Here is a 19,712-nt window from a genome sequence, read left to right as displayed (position 1 = left end):
AGCAATATTTTGACCTATGATTGGACATATATCACCTAAATTCAATATTCATTAAATTGACAAGTGATTTCACTTAAGGGGGATTATTAGACCTCTGTGCAGGCTGAAGTTAGGCAAAGAAGCTATGATGAGGATAATGTTATGTCACCTGAATTAATAAAGTGAAACTTACTTGCAGGCTGTGGAGAAATTCCACAGGAGCTATAATATATATATACGTATATATATATTATAGCTGGCAACAACAGCAATCTGCAGGTTTCTAAGTATATCTTTTAATCAAAAATGTAATTGTTACTTGTCTAGTAAATAGTGTACACTAGTAAAGGTGTACAATTAACAATGGCTCAGTTACATTTCACCAATTAATGTATCAGTGAGCCAACAAACACAATGACAGGGCAGAGTGTAGCCCTGATTAATAATACTAATTCATATTAAACACATTGTGGTTTTCTTGTGTCAAAATGCAGTTAAAAAAGCCAGATTTAACTCAAAGAAGGTTCAGTTTTAACAGGAAATAAGTACATATACATTACAAATGTTAAGTGAATTATGGTGTTACTTTAACATAAGAATGATAAAGATGTAAGCTGTTCCTCCTTAACAGGTGCAACACAACCAGCAGCAGAGTTAGAGAGATGTCAATCAAACACATTCTGTACACCAACATAGTCCTGAGAGGAGGTCCAATCAGGCAAGATACATGACTAGGTGTAGGGCTCTCCCTTCCTGAAGCTCTGTCACTAGGACCTAGGAAAAATCACAGCAGTCAGGTTGAATCAAATCAAATAACCCTGTGCTTATATTTTGGAAAATAATCATATACATTATGCATTATAATACAAGCTTTCACAATGATTTAAAATATCAAAACAGTGCAAAATGAGCAAAAGTAGCAAACACCAGTTTAAGGTACTGTGGATAAAACATATCATAGCCTGACTGAACAAATTCATTATCAACTTATTATGAGGTTACAGTACAACCCACATTGGGTGGATTTAAAAAAAAAAAAACATGATAAAATGTTATTCATTAATGAGTTTTATTGGACACATTCTATTTAGACAGTCCAGCACTTCCTATCAAGTGACTTCAATGTTCCCACTGAGGGTGTTAAATACTATAAAAACTGATCTTCATTAAGTGTTAATATTAAGTTTAGTGTTACCAGTGGGGTCAGATTTATATAGTCCAGAGATGAAAGAAAATACTGTAGGAATCTAATGTACCTTTTGTCAATTAAATTTAAGTTTAGTTTATTTGTATGGTGGGAAATCATTATAGGAATTATCTCAGGACAATTTCAAATAGAGCAGGTCTAGACTGTATTTATTATAAAATTGTCACTTGACAGCTGAGTGTCAACATTTGACTGTCCAAACACTTGTCCAAAGTAGCGTTTAACATCTAAAATTTAGATTTGTACCATTTACATATTCACAGTTAACTGTAGTTGATTCCAAAAGCTGTCAGTATAATACTGTATCTGTCTGCCCTTCAGCACATATGGTGGTAAAGTGGCAGTGTTTAACAGAAAATCAGTCTGGTCAGTTTTAAGCCAGGCAGTTTTAAAATAATTAAAAATCTAATCAAATCAATATTTCATGAATCCACAATGTAACTGTAATAGTTCAATTCTAAACTACTCCACTTACAGTCACTACCCAACAGTGAGTCTAGTTTCCCTGTTGGTGTAAAATGTAGTACAGGCAGAAACAAAACAGTAGGCATGTGCGGTGGTTTGTCCATGCAGAGCAGCACACAAACAGAAACATAAAAGCTTGCCTCATCTCAGCTAATGATGATGGAAGAGTTGCAGAACTATCACCAATCCAAAATCAACTAATTACACAGTTAACACATAGCACATTATCAACAGCAGCAAGAATAAATAGGAAAATTAACTCTCTTCAAAATACTTGCAATTTATATATTACAACAACCAGCTACAATGACAGCCAGTGTACACTGCGTTTATCCTGCATAAGTACTGCAGTACTTCCCTCAGACCCAGTCCATCATGAGGGCTGACCAAGGAGTGCTGCAGCAGGTTTTTTTTATGTTGGAGGCTGTTGAAGCCTTTACTGGTTTTAACTGGATCACCAGTGAGTCACTATCTCAACAATGACTTGTATATTAATTTGAATATGACTCTGCCCTTTATTTAGTCACTTTAAAACTTTTGAGAACAAATCCAGCAGCAACAGACCTATAACAACTTTACTCCGTTTACATTTACAGCAATATATTTGAATAGCAAAGGTCAACTATCACTCCGAGTACTTCAAGAGTAAATAATCAGGAAACATTTTCACTCGTCATAGCAGGAGAAGCACAGGAGGAACTAATAACATTAACGATGGCTCTGCTCCTTTGAAATTACCCACTGAGGCACCATGCACACAGGACCAAGGCTATATTGCAACAAGCCAATATTGTGACATTATTAATTACACCTGTTCTTTTCCTGCTATGATGTGCTGAGAAAGATTTATAGAAGGTATGCAATGACATTTTCACATATACATCCTGAACCAACACCAGTGAGGAGCAAAACAAACCGCTACAAGTTCCCTTAATGCGATTTTGAGCATATGTTAAAATCACATTCATACCCTCTGGTGACGTAGCTGGCTGCTGTAAGAAATAAGGTTTTAATTCATTGAAAACAATGACAATGCGAGGTAAAGCTGTTTTCCATAATGGACGGTGTTATACAAAAAGAAGCCACAATAATTATCTGAGCATTTTGGCACATATGAACAGTAATGATATGTCTGTAGGCATATGCATGATTTCTGTGATATTTCATAAGAAAATAGAAAGGATAAAACCTGAAGTCTTCAACAAAAGTCCATTCTGTACGTATGAATAAAAGCCGTCTTTAGTTATGACCCAAAATAATCTACTGTATTACACTTGAAAAGATAGATAAACAAAAAGAAGGCGCCGGATCTGTGAGGTCCCACATAGTATGTGCTTTGCATTGGTACAGTCTTCTGAGGTCTGTTCTGTAGTTTACAGCCTTCTGAGGTGAAAGTGTCACAGTAGTTTGAAGAGTATAATATGTGGTTGATGTGTTTCAATCTGATGATCTGATGAACGCCTTTGCAGAGTCAGAGGCCCCCTTTTGGTCAGGATGTTAAGAGTACGTTAGTCGGAAAAAAGGTTGAGCCAAACAAGTGACAGGAGGAGAATGGAACACATCTATCCACGGTTCTGATTGGCTCTTAGCAGGTCTCTCCCAGAATCCTGTGCAGGTCCTCAGACAGAACACGGCCTTCTTCACCACGACTTACATTCCTCACCATCCTGCGATCAAACACACGTAAACAAAACACAGACGCATAAAATTCAGTATTTTAATCTCCGGGGTTGCATCTCAATTTTAAATTATCAGTAATTATCAACGTTTCTGAAAACACGTAGCGTATTTTACCACATTCCCGACAATTCCTCATGCAGCAGCTGGATGACATCGCCACAGTTAAAGATGATGTCATCAGTGCTGGCCATGCTGCTCTCTACCATGACCCTGTACCTGCCTGACACCTGGAACAGAAAGAAAGACAAGTAAAATACAAGAGAACAGTGCATTTTTAAACTTTTCCACAGTCAACAGTTTATATCTCTAGAAAGGTAGACAGACAGATAGATAGGTATATAGACAGAGTGCAAGATAGGGTCTTATCTAATGTGAGCCTGCCGAGGGAGGAGAGAAAAAGAAAGGAGGAAATTAAAAACACAGGTAGGCTGGCATGCTGCAGATTTTCAACTCCTTTGTTGAAAACGTGATGGACAATGACTGATCAGCCTCATCTCAGAGGTATTTTGGTTTAGTTTCTGTCTGCGTTTGCCCATTGAGCTGTTGGTCATCAGTGTGTGGCTGGCAATTTAACAGGACTTCATTGCCGGTCCCACCACCCATTTGAGGGAGGTGACGCATCATTGTTAGTAGCTGGTATATGCCTCAAGGTGCTAAACACAACATAACACATAATTTTTCCAGTTCAACTTGTGTCATGACAGGAACAAAATCTCACCAGTGGAACGGGCTGATCCTCCTCGTCTGAGTCTGATAAGTTGGAGAGGTCTGTTGCTGCACCCCAGTCCTCCAGGCCGTCACAGATTGCCACTGAGTGGGCAGGGACAGGCCAAGCTGCAGGTGACAAGACAGCTGAGACGACTAAAAACTGTATACAATATGTGTGTATTGAGTGTGAGAAATAAAATATGTGAGAAAGATGTTGTTCAGGTCATCCAGGGTGTTCATGAAAATGAATAATGTTTTATTGCAAACAAACCTCTGTTTCTGCTTCAGGAAAAGTAAAGATATGTGTGTTGAAACTCCCATGGAGACCATTAGTAACCACTCTTCTACAACTGTAGTCCATAATTAATATGCATGATTACAACCGCTTCAGCCTGCTAAATCTTTGTTAATGTGCTGGAAACCTCAATGTGTCCAAACTCATAGTACAGATATATATAAATATAAATATACCACTTCATTCAGCAAGCTTTCTGTCTATCTAACCTTCATCAGAGCATACAAAATACAACAATGGACAAAACACAAATACATTTCTTTGTGTTTTGTTACAACTATAGTTTCTATTTGTATGCCTCACAGAATTTGGAAACTACATTTCCTAAGAGGTGGAGCTTCTGCCACCAGGCTGAACACAGGTTTTCTGCGTACTGCCAATGATTAGGACTGGTTATTTGTTCCTGCCTGTCCACTGTTGTATTTTGTGTGCTCTGATGAAGGTCAGATAGACGCCTTAAAATGAAGAAGGCCTCACGACCCCCTTAAGTTTTACCTAGTTGGGGTCCCACCCCCTAGGTTGGAAACCACTGAGATAGACCATAGCTTGCTAAATAAAGTGATGACATATTGCATAGATCTAAGAGTTCAGAAATGTTTTTTATCAGTGTAGTCCATGGTTAGCCATTACCTTTTCTATTCAATCCCATCAAATAGTTAAATGCTCTGGGTTCTGTGTTATAGGTTTTAGCAATTGTTTACATATTTTTAGTGTATGTTTTATGTATCTTTTGTTTAACTCTGTGTGTGTTCTATGTTTCCTATCAAGGACAACATAAGTGTAAGTTGAAAGTTGAGACATCGCTTAAGATCTGACCAAAGAAAGGCCGACCAGTGTTTTAAAGAGAAAAATTTAAAAGAAATTGTGGGAAATAATTACTTTACAGCCAAAAATTGTTGAGAAAAGTAGCTGATGTGTGAATTTGTGTGCTGTAGCGACTCACTGCGTCGAGGTGAGTGAACCACGGGGTCTGAATGGGCGGGGCTACTGTGAGTTGACTCATCCCCCCGGTGCCTGTAGGAGTGGTTTGTTGCAGAGGAGCTGTGAGGAACAGGGAGACACGCTGAGCAGCCTCCCACCGACGCTCCGCCCCACGACACACACATCTCTGATGCACTAAACCGCATCACCATGGGAACAAGACACGACCACGACAAACAAAAACGAACAACAACAACAACAACATCCACGGTGTCACAAAACAAGCTCATCCACATTCTGTAAATTAATACAGCATTCCATTAAGTTCACACTCACATATATTTCAGCATCTGATTTTAAAGGATGTTTGAGTTTATAACACAAATATCAATTTCATCAGAAATTGCTGCAATATATGGAAATACTATTTTAAGTATGCAGCGTGGTTTAACCTGCTTTAAGTAGCAGATGGGTGGAGTTTGTCCCATATAGTCTAGCGATCGCACGTCGATATTTGAAATTAACTTTGCCTGAGTATGTTAAAGCCTACCCATCTGCTAAATAAAGTACAAACACTTACAATGTGACCTACCCCAACATCATGTACATAAATCATTCAAAAAGTGTCAAACATTCACAGTATCTCATCCTCCATCTGTTAGGAAGAATCAAAAATCCCACAAGACATCTGATATCTGATCATGATTATTATTCAATGCTCAGATACTTTGACAGCTGAACTGTGAGTCTTTGTGAATACATCTACATCAAGGAAGGAAAAGGACATTGTTTTATACTGGTCGTCTCTGAGTGCTGTCTGACTTCCCTAACCTTGAGTCCATTGGTGTCTACTGAAGTTGTAAATCTTTGAAAACAGGTCACAGATATACAGTTTGAGTTGTCAAAAATGTTCTGTAATTTCCTAAAATAGCTGACCACTGTAGTTTTTGGCAAACGTTTCTCAAAACTGGAGGAAGCTCCATTTGGTGGGGACTACAGATTAATACGCAATTGGTGCACTAGTATTTAGGGCAGCAGGACAGCATATGTGGGATAAAAATAAGACACATTACCCTTGCTTATGGTAATGAAGGAACATGTCAACCAGCGCAACAGTGTGGCTCACTGATTCGTTCTTAATTGTTTCTGGGCAATGGAGGAATATATATCGTGCTTGCATACGCAAACAATACTTAAATTTAATTTGTTGAAAAAGAAAAATGGATAATATTGCCTGCCTTATCCTTTAAGTTCTAAAATTACACCGCAGTCTTAACATATTTGTTCCCTGAAAAAACTGTATGCGTCAGTGTTGATAATTTTCCTGCATTACAAGTCAACAACAAGTCAACAACAAGCTCAGAAGAACCATTCATCAAAAGTATAACATGCTAGCATGCTATCAGTGAACAGAACATCGGTAGCTACTACAAACACAAACACCCCGTAAAGCTCCATTTTTGACACTATCCTGGAGAACTAGTACTTTCCATGACTAACAAGAGCAGAGTCCCAACACATTTTACTGACTCTGGTAATTATCTCTTAAGAAACACCTAACATGTAAACTAAACTTAGGTTTTTGCTCATTTACTCACACTGTGATGTTTAAATGCTTGCTTAACCTCAGGATCAATAACATAACTGTCAAACACTGTTTAAGTAGACTGGCAAGATGTTAATGCAGTTGTTCTCAATCATCAATCAACAGCTCTATGAACCATCAAACCAGGGACTGTTACACACTGGGGGGACCAGGTGAATGTAGATAACTAGCATGGTAGATTCAGTGAATAGCTCTCTCTGTGGTACTGAAATACTGTCAGTGTAAAAGCCATCTGTCGGACTTGGCAATGTAGTCACGAATACTAGTTCTCAAGGGGAATGACAAAGATGCTAATACATTAAAAAAACACATCCAATAACTTTAACATCCTTTGTGACAGAGAATCATGATGCTGTGTTATTAAAAAGAATAACAAGATGGTGGAATGTGGGTGGAACTGAGGGCTTATTTGATCATCAGTCATTTCAGAAATTGAATTTCCATCATTAACATTAAAGGTGAGAGGCACCTTTTTCGTAATGTATTAAGTTTTAAATCGATTTCTGAATTGAGAGTGAATTCAAAGGCAACTGACCCACACCAGGAAGTCATAAACTGATACAGAGGATGATAGGGAGGCCATGCAGAGACAATCACCTGTCCGAGAGAGGGTTGTCTGAAAGTAGAAGAGAAGGAGCCTCATCTGAAAATAGGAAGGGACACAGACATATGGCTTACATTTAGGGAAATCACCCAAAGAACAAACTGGATACCTTCGTAATAATCAGACATCTGATATTTCTGTGGGAAATTCCCTTTAAAATGGAAGCAGAAAAAGCTGCTCTGGCCATGAAAGAGGTAAAATAAAAGATCACAGTTCTATATTGCCTCTTCACATAAAGAAATCAGAGATGAATCTAAGTTAAACAAAATTAAAATCAAAGAAATAAGCAAACACGGGGGCACCAAATGAATAATAGCAGTAATAGAAGTAATGATACCTTGACGCAGTCTCAGCTGGTTGGTGAGAATTTTTCGAATCTCTGTCAGCCAGGCGACTTTGACCTCCAATGTGGGAGCCTGGGACACACACACAGATCATAACACAAGAGAGGTGTGTGAGTGAACAAGCTAAAGGTACAGACACAGAAACTATTGAAAATGTGCAATGAAAAAAGTGATAGTAAACAGAAAGCAAAAGATCAAATACCTGAACTATGTACACTACTTCTCTGCCACTGTACCAGATTTCGAATTTCTTCACATCTCCTTTCACATTTTCTGTGATTCCCACTGCACTCATCTGCACAAGGAGAGAAAAGACATTACATTTTACTATAACCTGTTATCCTCACAGACTCTGCACTGTTGTTTTCATCATACATTGCAACTATGGACGAACAATGTACAGCACAATTCAACAGAACCCCCAAACTGCTGCCTCACAAAAGGCCAATTCAGACCAGTCCGATGAACAATTATACAAAAACAACAAGCTTCATAAAGGGAGGATTTAATGTAGGGCTGTGGAATTGGACTGCACTGATTGTAGAAAGGTGTAGCTAATAAAGTATATATAATATATATATTGTTACTCTGAGGCAGGATTTGAAGCTGTAAAAGGGCGTCCTGTCATGAGCATCCTCATCTCTGCGCTTGCAGAAGAGGAGGGCGTGGTCGTAGAGGAAGAGATGTCTCTGCATGGGCTTGAACCTGGCCAGCTCCTTCATTCGCACCGCTGCCCTCTTATGGCTGATCCACACGCTGAAGCCTCCCTGCAACACCACTCGGCCCAGCTGGCTGAGGTCACCCTGGGACAGAGAGAAAGGTGGACAGAGAAGCACAAAACACATTACATGGACTATATCTATTAACATGAAAAGGAAACTGTTTGTGATTTGCTATCCTTTATATATAAGCACTGGTTTACAATGAAATTTAGTGATTCAATACTGTACCTCGGTCTCTGAGGGATTACACAGATATATTTGCAACCAAGCCATTGCAGATTGTTTTTGTAATTTTGTGATGCACTTTCGTCAATCTTCAGTCGTTTATGTAATATTAATAGTTGTAACAACAAAAGCACACCAAGAAAAACAGTGCTAAAAATAAGATACAATATGATATACTTTATTTCTCCCTATTTTAAAAATGTGCACTACAGTTCCACAATAACAAAGAACTATAACCCTAAAGACCACAATGATACAGAAGAAAATAATTGTAATATTATTATAATAAAAGTAATATTTGAAATTTAGCTGCAAGTAATTATATTATAGCAACAGTGGAAATTATTTTCTTATGATTTTCTATTTGCTGAACACACCAAACCATAAAATTGAATGACATTTTAATGAATGCCCTTCAGTTCAATGTATGCACAGTAAATAACAAATAAAGCCAGTTAACCTAAGTATCCAATAAAAGTCAGCGGGAAACATAATAATGCAAACTAAATGAGAAAATCATAAACAGGATAGATTAAAAACATTTATCCCCAGACATTGTAGTCACTACCTGTATAGTCAGAGCAGGTCGAATAAAGTGCTGAAAGCTTTGATTGGACCATTTAATATTAAAAGCATAACGATGTGTCATATATCTGGCATCCAGTCCACTCTATCTTTCTTATTGACTGGACTGGTTGGTACCTGATATCCAGTGATGGCTATCTGATGCATGGAGTCATTGACAGACTTCAGCAGCTCCAGCATCGAGTCCAGAGCCTCCTGGAGTTCAAAGCGGTATCGCTCCTCCCTACAGTGTTTCAACAGCTCCTGAACAAGGACAGAGACACAGGTTGACAGGTCAGTGTCTTTATCTAATCTAGTCTGAGTTGATCTTTTGCCTGCATGAACGTCTGTGCGGACAAATCAGTTTTGTTTGGATAAATCTTATCAATTTGTGTCTGCGCCTGCTGAACATGTCTACTCGTGTCTTTTTCTGTATCTCAGTGTGTATGTCTTGCTGCTGGTATAATTGTCTTGATTGCTTGGCTCTCTGTGCCAATCCCTTTGTCCATTCATCAATCTGAATGCTGCCTTTTTTTTTTAAAACAAAACCCAGACTGCCCTGAGCACATGATCACATATCTGACCAAATACCTGCAAACCTAACGACATTCCCATCAGCCTCAGCTGCACTTTGTGTTTAGTGCTAAGTGCAACTGTTAGCATGCTTACAAACTAAACTAATATGGTGAAGGGGGTAAACATGTTAGCACTATCGTTATCAACATTTAGCTCAAAGCACAGCCTCACAGAGCCACTAGTAGGACTATAGACTCGTCTTGTAGCTGATATGATTTAGACAAATTGCAAAATGAAGCATCTTTGTAATTTCGTAATTAAAGCTTCTCACACACATTTGGACTTCTTTTCAATAGTGACTCTATGCTCAATACACGTTTGCGTTAAGGCAACAAATGAGCTCTTTTTTGACATGTTTTCCTACTAACCAGTATGCCTTTGTTAGGCACTAAAAACTAAGTATTTTAGACATGCATGTCATCATGTGAGCTGCATCTCTACAGAGCTCTTCATCACTGACTGGCTCGGATGTACAGAACCTTGAGTAGCAGCTGGTACTTGGTGAGGCGTTGGACTGGTTTCAGGAGGTAAGAGTCCAGACCCAGCTTGTGGTCCAGCTTCTTCTGGCACTCCTAGAGAGAGGAGAGGAGGAGAGGAGAGGAGAGGAGAGAGAGAGAGAGAGAGAGAGAGAGATTTCAGACAGCTGCCTGTAATGCTTGAGGCGTAATCATAAAACTATTTTGTTTTGAAAATAAGAAAAACAACCAGTAATGCAAATGACTTTCATAAAGAGTGGATAATGTTGCTGTAAGGACGTAATTACCTGAAAGAAGGGCGAATCAGAGCACTGTCTCCATAGCAACTCAGAGCGAGGCTTGTTTTGGCAGTAACGCTCATACACCTGGAACTTCTCTTTCTGCTCACACACACACACACACGCACACACACACACACACACACAAACGTATACTTTGATATGTTGTGTCATATCACTTCACATAAAGTTCCCATGTTTCTCCTCATGTTAGCTCACCCGTTGCAGGAAGCAAGCTCCCACCCTCTCTGGTGTCTCCAGGCAACCCTGCAGATCTTGGAGGAAGATCCTGAATGGAGAATCCAAGAGGAAAAATGAAAGGAAATTGTATTGGCAGGCAAAAAGGGGGAAACAAGGACTCTGTGACAGCTTGTCAACTCAGCGTGTGTGTGTGTGTGTGTGTCTTGCCTGCTGTGGAACTGGTAAATCTCTGGCATGTTGCCAAATAAAACGTCCTTCTGGCTGCGTAGAGCTGAAGGAAGAAGATTAGACATGGATGGGTCCTCCATTTCTGCCCTATAGCCCTGATAAGTGTAGAGGAGATGAGAGGAGAGGAAAGGAAGAAGGAGGAAGGAGACGAAAAAGTGGAGACAAAAGAAGGAGAGGGGAAATGAGACAGAAAAGGAGAAAGGATAGGATGAAGGAGAAAGTGGAGGATATAGGAGATAGGAGAGAGAAGAAGGATGAAGAATGGAGAGGAGAAAAAAAAAACAAGAGGAAAACTTGACAGGAGAAAACAGGAAATACAGAATAACATTGTGGGACATTTTTCCCTCTCCCATCTCTTATTCTCTCGTTATTCTAGCCTATAAACTATCTAACAAAAGCAAAATGCTATAAAAAAAAACTCACCAGAAGGACAGAGAGCAGCTCATCTACATAGATCCTCTCTGTAGCGATCAGTTCCTTCATAATATGGCTATAAAAGGTGAGAATGAGAGAAAAATAAACAAAAACTGAATGCAAGGCAAAAGGAAAGACTTAATGCCACATATGACACATACAGAATAATGCACAAAAGTGCAAGGTTAGAGTCACAGGTCAAACTTCAGGTTAAGGATCATGTGTGACAGGCGAAAGATTGCGTACCGTGTGACCTGCTCTGGATTGTCTTCTGCCTCTGAATCCGTTTCAGGGGTGGGACCATACAGACAGCTGCGGTTGCCTTGGAAATCATGCATGACCTCGATCTGACAAAACATACAACAAACAAACAACGTTCTGGCATATAATAAACAATAAATTATCCTCATTGATAAAAGAAATACAGTTAGCTTACGATTATTTAAAGTGTAAACAACAATCAGTATTCCCGCTAAACAAATAAGGGAATGCAGGCAAAAACAACAGTGACAGTCATTAATGCAGTGATTATACAACGCCTCTCAGATGATACTGTAGGACAAGGACGGTACACTCTCACTCTCTGTGTGCTCTGTGAGGCTGCACTCTGCATAGAGATGACTTATGCTAAAGCTAAATGCTAACATTTGCATGCTAACAGGCTCTAAATGAAAATGCTAACATTCTGATCTATGTATGGTGTATAGGTATGATGTTGACCATGTTCATAATCTTAGTTTAGCATGGTTACATGCAAATTGCTAATTAGCGTCACAATGTGAGATTAGAGTTACTAAAATGATCACAGCTCATTCTGAAGGGGGTCCTATCTATAACTGGCTAGACATTTCACTCAAAACCACAAATGTGAACTTTCTGGTGGCACAACAGGAAAATCCTCTTCATCATCTGGGAACTGTGAATGTCTGTACAGAATTTCAGGGCAATCCATTAAATATTGTTGAGGTATTTCAGTCCAGACAGACCAACATTAATTTGCTATCCATAGAGTCAGTGTGGCTCACACCTTGCGTTGGCTGTTGTTCCTCCTCGCAGCTCTCTTTCCAGGAAGCAGGTCAAAGGAGAACTTGGAGTTCAGGACGTTAAAGTCTACAACTGTGGAGAGAATCATATATACACATGACATGATGAGAAAAAAGGCAGACTAAAGGCTGCAGAGGAGTTATACAAGAGAGAACAAAACATAATGATTGGGGCTTGTAAGAAGAGGAGTAGACAGAACTTTATTATAATAACATCCCAGTCAACAACAGATTGTGGACAGAATCCAAAGCATAAAAATAAATCTACACTCCAGAAATAAAAGTAGGAAAATCTGATAATTTTCAAGAATGAATCAGATGATTTTATACACAAGTGAAGTGAACACTGGAGGAGAATGATTCCGATTTCTGATCAATGTGAGGAGAAGGGTCCGTCAGAGGGGGTCGTACCATGTTTGGGGGAGAAGAGGGGTGACTTGCAGCGCTGCGAGGTCTGGTCGGGTTCAGGCCTGGGGGCCACTAGCTGGATTGGTCTGACCTGTACATCCGCCAACTTCCTCAGACACTGCTCTCTGTTTCTGATCATGGACTGCACTGAGTTCAGCTTCTCTGTCACCATGTAGATTTGGGACTAGAAAGAAAGAAAGAAGAAAGAAGTTGAGTGAGTTGAGGTGAATTGTGCGTCATCTGTGTTTTGGTGTCAGTAGCACGGGGGGTTACCTGCAGCTGTGGGGTGAGTATGGCTTCAAACTCCAGGCTCAGAGTGTCCTGGTTGTTTTTAAGTGCGGATGGCGCCCTCTCCTGGTGACAGCTTAGGACCTGCAGCGCCTCCTGAGCTCCTTCTCTGGTTTGGAATCTGTCCACCATCTGACTCGCCAGAAGATAGGCGCCTTCATCACACCACCCAAGGGCCTGCACGCACATAAAAACACAGGGCACAAGAAAACACATGTTTCAAGGTACTTCATACTGATTTTTAAATTTGATCATAAAAAAGAACAAAGAAAAGATTCACATAAGGAAATTTAACAAAGGTCGTTTTAAGCTTTTTGCCTTCTTCTGTCATATGCTTGGTGGCCCTTGCACATTTTACAGTGAAACAAAAAAAAGCATTTTTACCCCTTCTAGGCGGAGCAGCAGGTCTCGTGCTCGATTGAGCGAGGCCCGCTTGGTGCGTATGGCAGTAGTGATGACATCACAGTGATGACGCAGCTCATTGCAGCGTTGGACGATGAGTGCCAGGGCGTAGTGGTGGTTGGCGGCCAACTGGTGACCATGAAGGATCACCACCTGGGCACGAGCCATCTCTTCCTGATCCACAAACACACACACAAAGGTTTTTGGTTCCAAAACGAGTCGAACACCATTTCATTACACCTCGTCTTATATTAACATTGATTAGATCCACTGTGTTTGGGTTTCATGTTGCCACAAATCCAAATGTTGTTGTTTCCTGATGCAAGAAGACAATTGTAGTTTACAGAAAACAGACATTTTTTTCTTGGAAAGTAAAAAAAAATAATGAGCACACTCATTGTGTGCTCATTGTGTGCAACCAGCAAAATACCTGTACAACATGAAATCTTGTATGGGGAGCTGTTCTTCCACTGCAAACCGACCTACAGCTTCCAGAGTTACTAGCAATGACAGTGGGTGTAATAATAATAAATATATTATATTATAATAAAATCCCTACCAACCCCTCAAGTTTGAAAAAGTAAAAAGTCCAATAAAAATCAAATCCATGTCAAGAAACACAAGAAAAAGGTGCCAGGAAGCAAGAAGTTACTAGATTGTTACTCCCTTATTCCCTATAACTTCACATCTTGTTCCCTTATTTCTACATACATGAACGTATCAGTATGTACTTAAAACTAGTACTAAAAGTAAACTAAAAGTACTAAAAATGACACTGTAAATTTGGAAGAATTATGCCGTACATATTGTGTTAAATTATATTATGGTATCACAATTAGAATTACAATGATATTGTGATATACTGATGCTGTAACACCTGATCTCAAACTGTGGTTGTTGTGTGACTTTGCTAGTCACCTGAGCATATGTGTCCAGCATCTCCAGATCTCTCAACAGTTGTTCAGTCTGAACCACCGTGGTCCCCACAAAGGCAATGTCCTTCTCCTGGTTAGTAAGCCTCTCCAGCACCTCATCCATCTACACACACACACACAGTTAATCATCAGAGCAGTGTCACATAGACTTGAGGGCTAATATGAAGCAGACAGACACCAATCATCACACCTGCTGGAAACTCAGTTCATAGTGAAGCAGCTGAAGGTACTGCTGCAGCTTCAGGTGGTGTTTCTCGAAGAAGCCATCGAACGCCTCCTCCATGTCTCTGAGCTGGGCCAGTAGCCTAAAACACACGACACACAGACGTTCACACAAGTTGCCTGGCAAAATAAATGTTTAATAAGATGTTAGTGTCAAACTGAGAATATGGCGTACAGTACTTGTCTTGTGTCCAATTATTTTCTCTAAAAAGATGAAAGGTGAACGTTGTACCTCTGAACAGTGTCCATGTCTACTCTTATGTCCCTCTCCTCCTCTATATCTCTCTTAGAGGCCTTGACAGTTTCCAGGTTCGACAGCAGCAGGCGTCCCTCTTTCAGCACATTACGGATATTGTCCTGAAACAACATGACAAACAACAAGACCAATGAAATCATGACAACACCAAAAACCACTGCAACTACAAAAAAAAAAAACACAAAACAAAGAAAAATCAAACACAGAGCTAGAGTAGTGGGGGCGAGGAGAGCCAGCAGCAACCTTCATCTGTCGGTATCGGTGTGTGTGTGAGTGCAGCAGGAACTCGATTGCGTTAGCTTCGTCTGGAAGTTCGATCTCAGACAACTCTGATCCGAAGCCCTGCAGCAGCTGAGCAATCTCCTTCACTGTCACTGCGAAGGTCTCAATGGCCTGCAGACACACATACAAAAAAGACACATTAACAAAATGATTAAATACAAGAACAAAAGTAAGGCCTATAAGAAGGGCTTGATAAGATAAAAATGTCTTATATTGAAATATTGTTTCCTCCTGTTTGCTGCTGTTGAGTAAATCTAACAGTGTTCATAGCTGAGTTGTTAGTTTAATTTCCTGTGTTGTTTTATGTTCAGCTCCAAAGACCACTGGGAATGTGCAGCTTGGCTTGAACCTAGCTTTGACTTCCGACACACATCAGAAGTGCATACCGTGCGGAGGACGATCCAGTCACTTTGGCAATACTCCACTTTCGCAGTGAAGTCTGATGTCAGGTGGTTTTCATCGATGTAGCGCAGCAGGTCACCGACCGAACGCAGCATCACCACCTACAAACACAGAGCCACAAGGCATCTATAGCAGCCTCCAAACCAATGTGTACTGTACTGCGTACTGAGAAATGAACGGTTCCAATAAAACAACACCATGTTTCATCTTGTTCATTCCAGTTTTCTCCTGGAAATGGACAGGAAGATAGTGTGTAGTGTAGAGCAGAGACAGGATTGTGCTGCATTAGATTGGTAAAACACATCCTCATACGTTTAACAGCCTGTAAACTCAGTTTTGAACCCTGGTTGTCTTACCGGCATCTTTAACAGGAAGTCATCCTGGCTGAAGCGAAAGCCCAGGTCGGTGCTTGAAGATGGACTGGGGGTGGTGCTTAACAAGCCGGTGGGGCGGAGCACCAAGACCAAATGCAGGTTGCCTGGAAATGAGGTCTGAAAGAGGAAGAGGTGTGTTATCATTTGTTTACTCAACTTCATAATACTATTAGACACTTAGACACAAGTAAATCGTGGAGAGCAGACAAATGAGGAGGAGAGGAGAGGTAATTAAAAATGCATAAAGTCACAAATGTAAATCAATACTGGGCAGAAGTTTAAACCCTCTGCTCTGAATATGGATGACTATGGACTGACTGTGATGCACCATGAATTTATTTTAAGTAAATTATTTATGTCAACCCAACATTGTGGTAAACTGAGATTTCATGGATTTATCCTCCACCACTTCCCCGGATCAGGACAGAGGAGCAGAGAATGAGAGGAGTCAGACTGTCAGTCGGTATTGTTGACAGCTGATTGTTAGCCGTGCAGACTAGCAGAGCTCAACACAGCATCAGCATCTCTCACTGTCAATGTGGGAAGGCTCAGCAGGTCTGACAGTCAGCTCCTCCGACTAACTCTGCTGCTTCGTCACTATTTTTCATGACCAACATGCCCTCACTGTCATTATTATCTCTGTTAACACTCATTTTCCATGTGGCTTCTGCTGTCCTCTGGCTCCAGTTTTCTCCATATGTTTATGGTTCTTCTGTTTCTGTCTGTGTATGTATTTATGTGTCTCTGTGGTTTTTCCCTGCAGCAGATCACATCTCTGATTAGCATATTATCAACGAGAGATGCAGCAAATAATCGCTGAAATACACTGCTGCGTTTGCTTTTAAAATCCAAATCTTGTGCGGTCTTTGAACACAGTGACATGAAGATTAAAAGCCAGCAGTGTTGTTTTATTACTTGTTTGGACAAGTGACTACCACAGACTGATTACCACTGAGCAGACAACTAATAAAGTGCTCCAACTGTGGCAACTCTTTCCTCACCTGCTTGCCATCTCATCCATCTCATCCATCTCATCTCCTCCAAAATACACTCTGCCCGCCCCACATTTTCTTAGCAGTGTTTACACAGATCCGATGGAAGACAATTTACACTTAATTTAAAGCTCTTCTACTCTATATCAATTGGTAGATTTGGCAGGGGCAGTGGACTGTGTCTGTATTACTTTTGCTACACTGCTTTCACATTATCCTCAACAATAAAGGATACAGTGTCATCTGATAAAATAAACAAAAAGCTTTTCACTCTCATCTAAAGCTGACAAGCTTATTATACCCTCTCAGAAACAAGGCTACAGGTAATACAGCACAGAAGAGCTTTTTCTCTGACAGTAAAGGAAACCGTTTTCTGTGTTTAGGTGTGTTAAATCATCACAACCTGACCATTAAAACCACAAACTGCTGATCTGAGACCTCAGCTTCCTCTCCCATTCACCTGCAGTAGTCTTTTGTACGAAGAAATTACCAAACTAGTTAAGATGATCCAAGTTGTGAACCTGGATAGTTACTGATAGAGCAGCCATGATGGATGTCATTGGATGATTGCAGACTGCATTCCACAACTGTATTTTAAATTTGTGGGCACCAAGTAGGCTTTTTGACAGGTATCCCTAAATCTGTTACATAAAGCTGTTTGAAGTTGAACACACTCCACACTCCAGTTACAGACTGCAGTACCTAAATCTAAACCAGCCTCTTGCTGTTCTGTACCTGCAGTAGCAGTCCAAATACACACACACACACACACACACAAATACCACATTTGTCATTGGCCTGTCCTGGTCCCCTGCACACACTCTTTAACATTGAACTACCATCTGAATCTGATTAGGCTCTTAACCGAGAGGCATTTTAAATATCTAATGCAGTTTGCACTGTACTGAGAGCACATCCCAACCTCTGTGTCGCAGTACTGAACTGTCTTAAGAACAGCTTCTCTCTCTCTCTCTGTCTCTCTCTCTCTGCTCCTCTCTCTGCTGCAGTATCCTCGTCGCCCCGTATGAAGCCTCCCACCTCCCCACCTCCCGGCGGAGCTTACCGCGGCCCGGCGCAAACGGGGGAAGCCCCGCAGCGGGTTGGACTCGGCCATGGCTTACAAGCGCTTCCCTCTCCCCTGTTCTCCCCGGGTCCGTGAAGTCTGCTGCGGGACGTGGTGTCGGGAGCGAGCAGCCGCAGCGATGGCACGGTAACCCACACTGCAGTGTCCGGGCGGGCCGAGCGGCGCGCTGATTGCGCACCTCAGCAGTCTCCGGATCAGGATGATGGGGTGTGTTTCACTCACCTGACGTCAAAGCCAAAATAAGTTTGCACGCTGCACAGCTGCGCGCCACAAATGCCCATCTTATAATTAGAGAAGATGCTAAAACCATTATTTGATTATTTAGTCTGTTGTTACCGAGCAAGAATTTAAGAGAATATCTAACCAGCACCATCAGGCTGTAAAATAAGAAAAATAAGTTGTTTTCTCGTTCCTGATTTTGAAGATTACTTTTATTTTCTAACATGACAGAGAAGCATCTATGAAACACTGGTAGGATTTTTTTTTTAAAAGGGAGAGGGTATGAGTAATTTTCCACTGGATCCGCCAGATGGCGCTTTAAAATCAGGAGATTGTAAACCACCTCTGGATCACCTTGTGACATAAACAGTAGGAATGGTCCGATTAAGGGTTGGACAAGCCCCCACACGCCCACCTTCCACGCTCTGTACGTCACCTCCACGTTCATATCAAATACAGGCACATAAGACTATAATTAACAGCTCAGACCAGGAGGCCTACTCCTATGCTACTGCACTACAAAGCTTGGTTTTAAAGCCTTTATAGCATATAAATAGACACAACCCTAACCCACAAGCTGTGGTAGAGCAGGTCGTCCAGTCATCGGAGGGTCACTGGTTAAATTCATGGCTCCCGCAGTTGGTGTCCAAGTGTCCTTGGCAAGATACCGAACCCCAAAGCACTTGATCGTTCCTGATGAGCAGCTTAGTACCTTGCATTTCGTGTAAGAAGTGTAAGAATGTGACAAGTGAGTGGTCTGTAGACCAAAACATCACTGTAAAAATACAAACCATTTACTGAAATATGTACAACTGCTGAATGGATTCAGATTACATTTTGTACAGACAATAATGGTCCCCAGAGGATAAATCCTTCTGACTTTGGTGATTACCTGACCTTTCCTCTGGTGTCACTATTTGGTTTAGGATCAAGTCTGCTAAACTAACCATGGGCCTCAGCTGTATTCTGTGTTTAGTGCTGATCCTAAACTAAGGTGGTGAACATGATAAAAAAATAATCAGCATGTAAGCATGTTCATGTAAGCACAAGCATCGGTTCACATGTATGATTTTAAGGGCTCATTTCACCTGTACATTGTTTCCTGATGTTGTTTATTTATATATCTGTACTCGCCTATAGCTTCAAATCATGTACCTTGTCTTCTTATGCGTGTGTATCCCTTTATCTCATCTTATTTTCTCCTAATAAATAATTGCTTATGCTGGTTGTGCTCTTTGGCTGACACTCCACACGGGACGCTCCACATCATTATTAGTGCGACTGGCTTCAAGTGTTTGGTCTTAAAAAGGCT

The 19,712-nt window shown here is 40.7% G+C and overlaps 1 protein-coding gene across 1 annotated transcript; it reads right to left on the bottom strand.

The window, feature by feature from the left end:
• Positions 1–837: 837 nt before the first annotated feature.
• On the bottom strand, positions 838–18,345 carry LOC118331597 (proto-oncogene DBL). Its single transcript, XM_035666637.1, has 26 exons — positions 18,161–18,345; positions 16,088–16,222; positions 15,716–15,832; positions 15,291–15,440; positions 15,024–15,148; positions 14,760–14,874; positions 14,553–14,672; positions 13,617–13,808; positions 13,218–13,409; positions 12,948–13,128; positions 12,521–12,609; positions 11,740–11,840; positions 11,503–11,569; positions 11,059–11,174; positions 10,870–10,939; positions 10,660–10,752; positions 10,376–10,468; positions 9,459–9,584; positions 8,397–8,612; positions 8,012–8,104; positions 7,803–7,881; positions 7,459–7,504; positions 5,278–5,450; positions 4,050–4,165; positions 3,446–3,558; positions 838–3,318 (listed from the first exon to the last, which is right to left on the bottom strand). Exons 1-26 carry the CDS (start codon positions 18,209–18,211, stop codon positions 3,237–3,239), a joined length of 3,051 nt encoding a protein of 1,016 aa, XP_035522530.1. The 5' UTR covers positions 18,212–18,345; the 3' UTR covers positions 838–3,236.
• Positions 18,346–19,712: the final 1,367 nt, after the last annotated feature.

Source organism: Morone saxatilis, unplaced genomic scaffold (genome assembly GCF_004916995.1).
Source record: "Morone saxatilis isolate NCDOM2014 unplaced genomic scaffold, NCSU_SB_2.0 Contig20, whole genome shotgun sequence".
Classification (NCBI taxonomy): domain Eukaryota; kingdom Metazoa; phylum Chordata; class Actinopteri; family Moronidae; genus Morone; species Morone saxatilis.
Note: the sequence above shows the minus strand (reverse complement) of the source record. Positions and strands in the feature narration are given on the sequence as shown.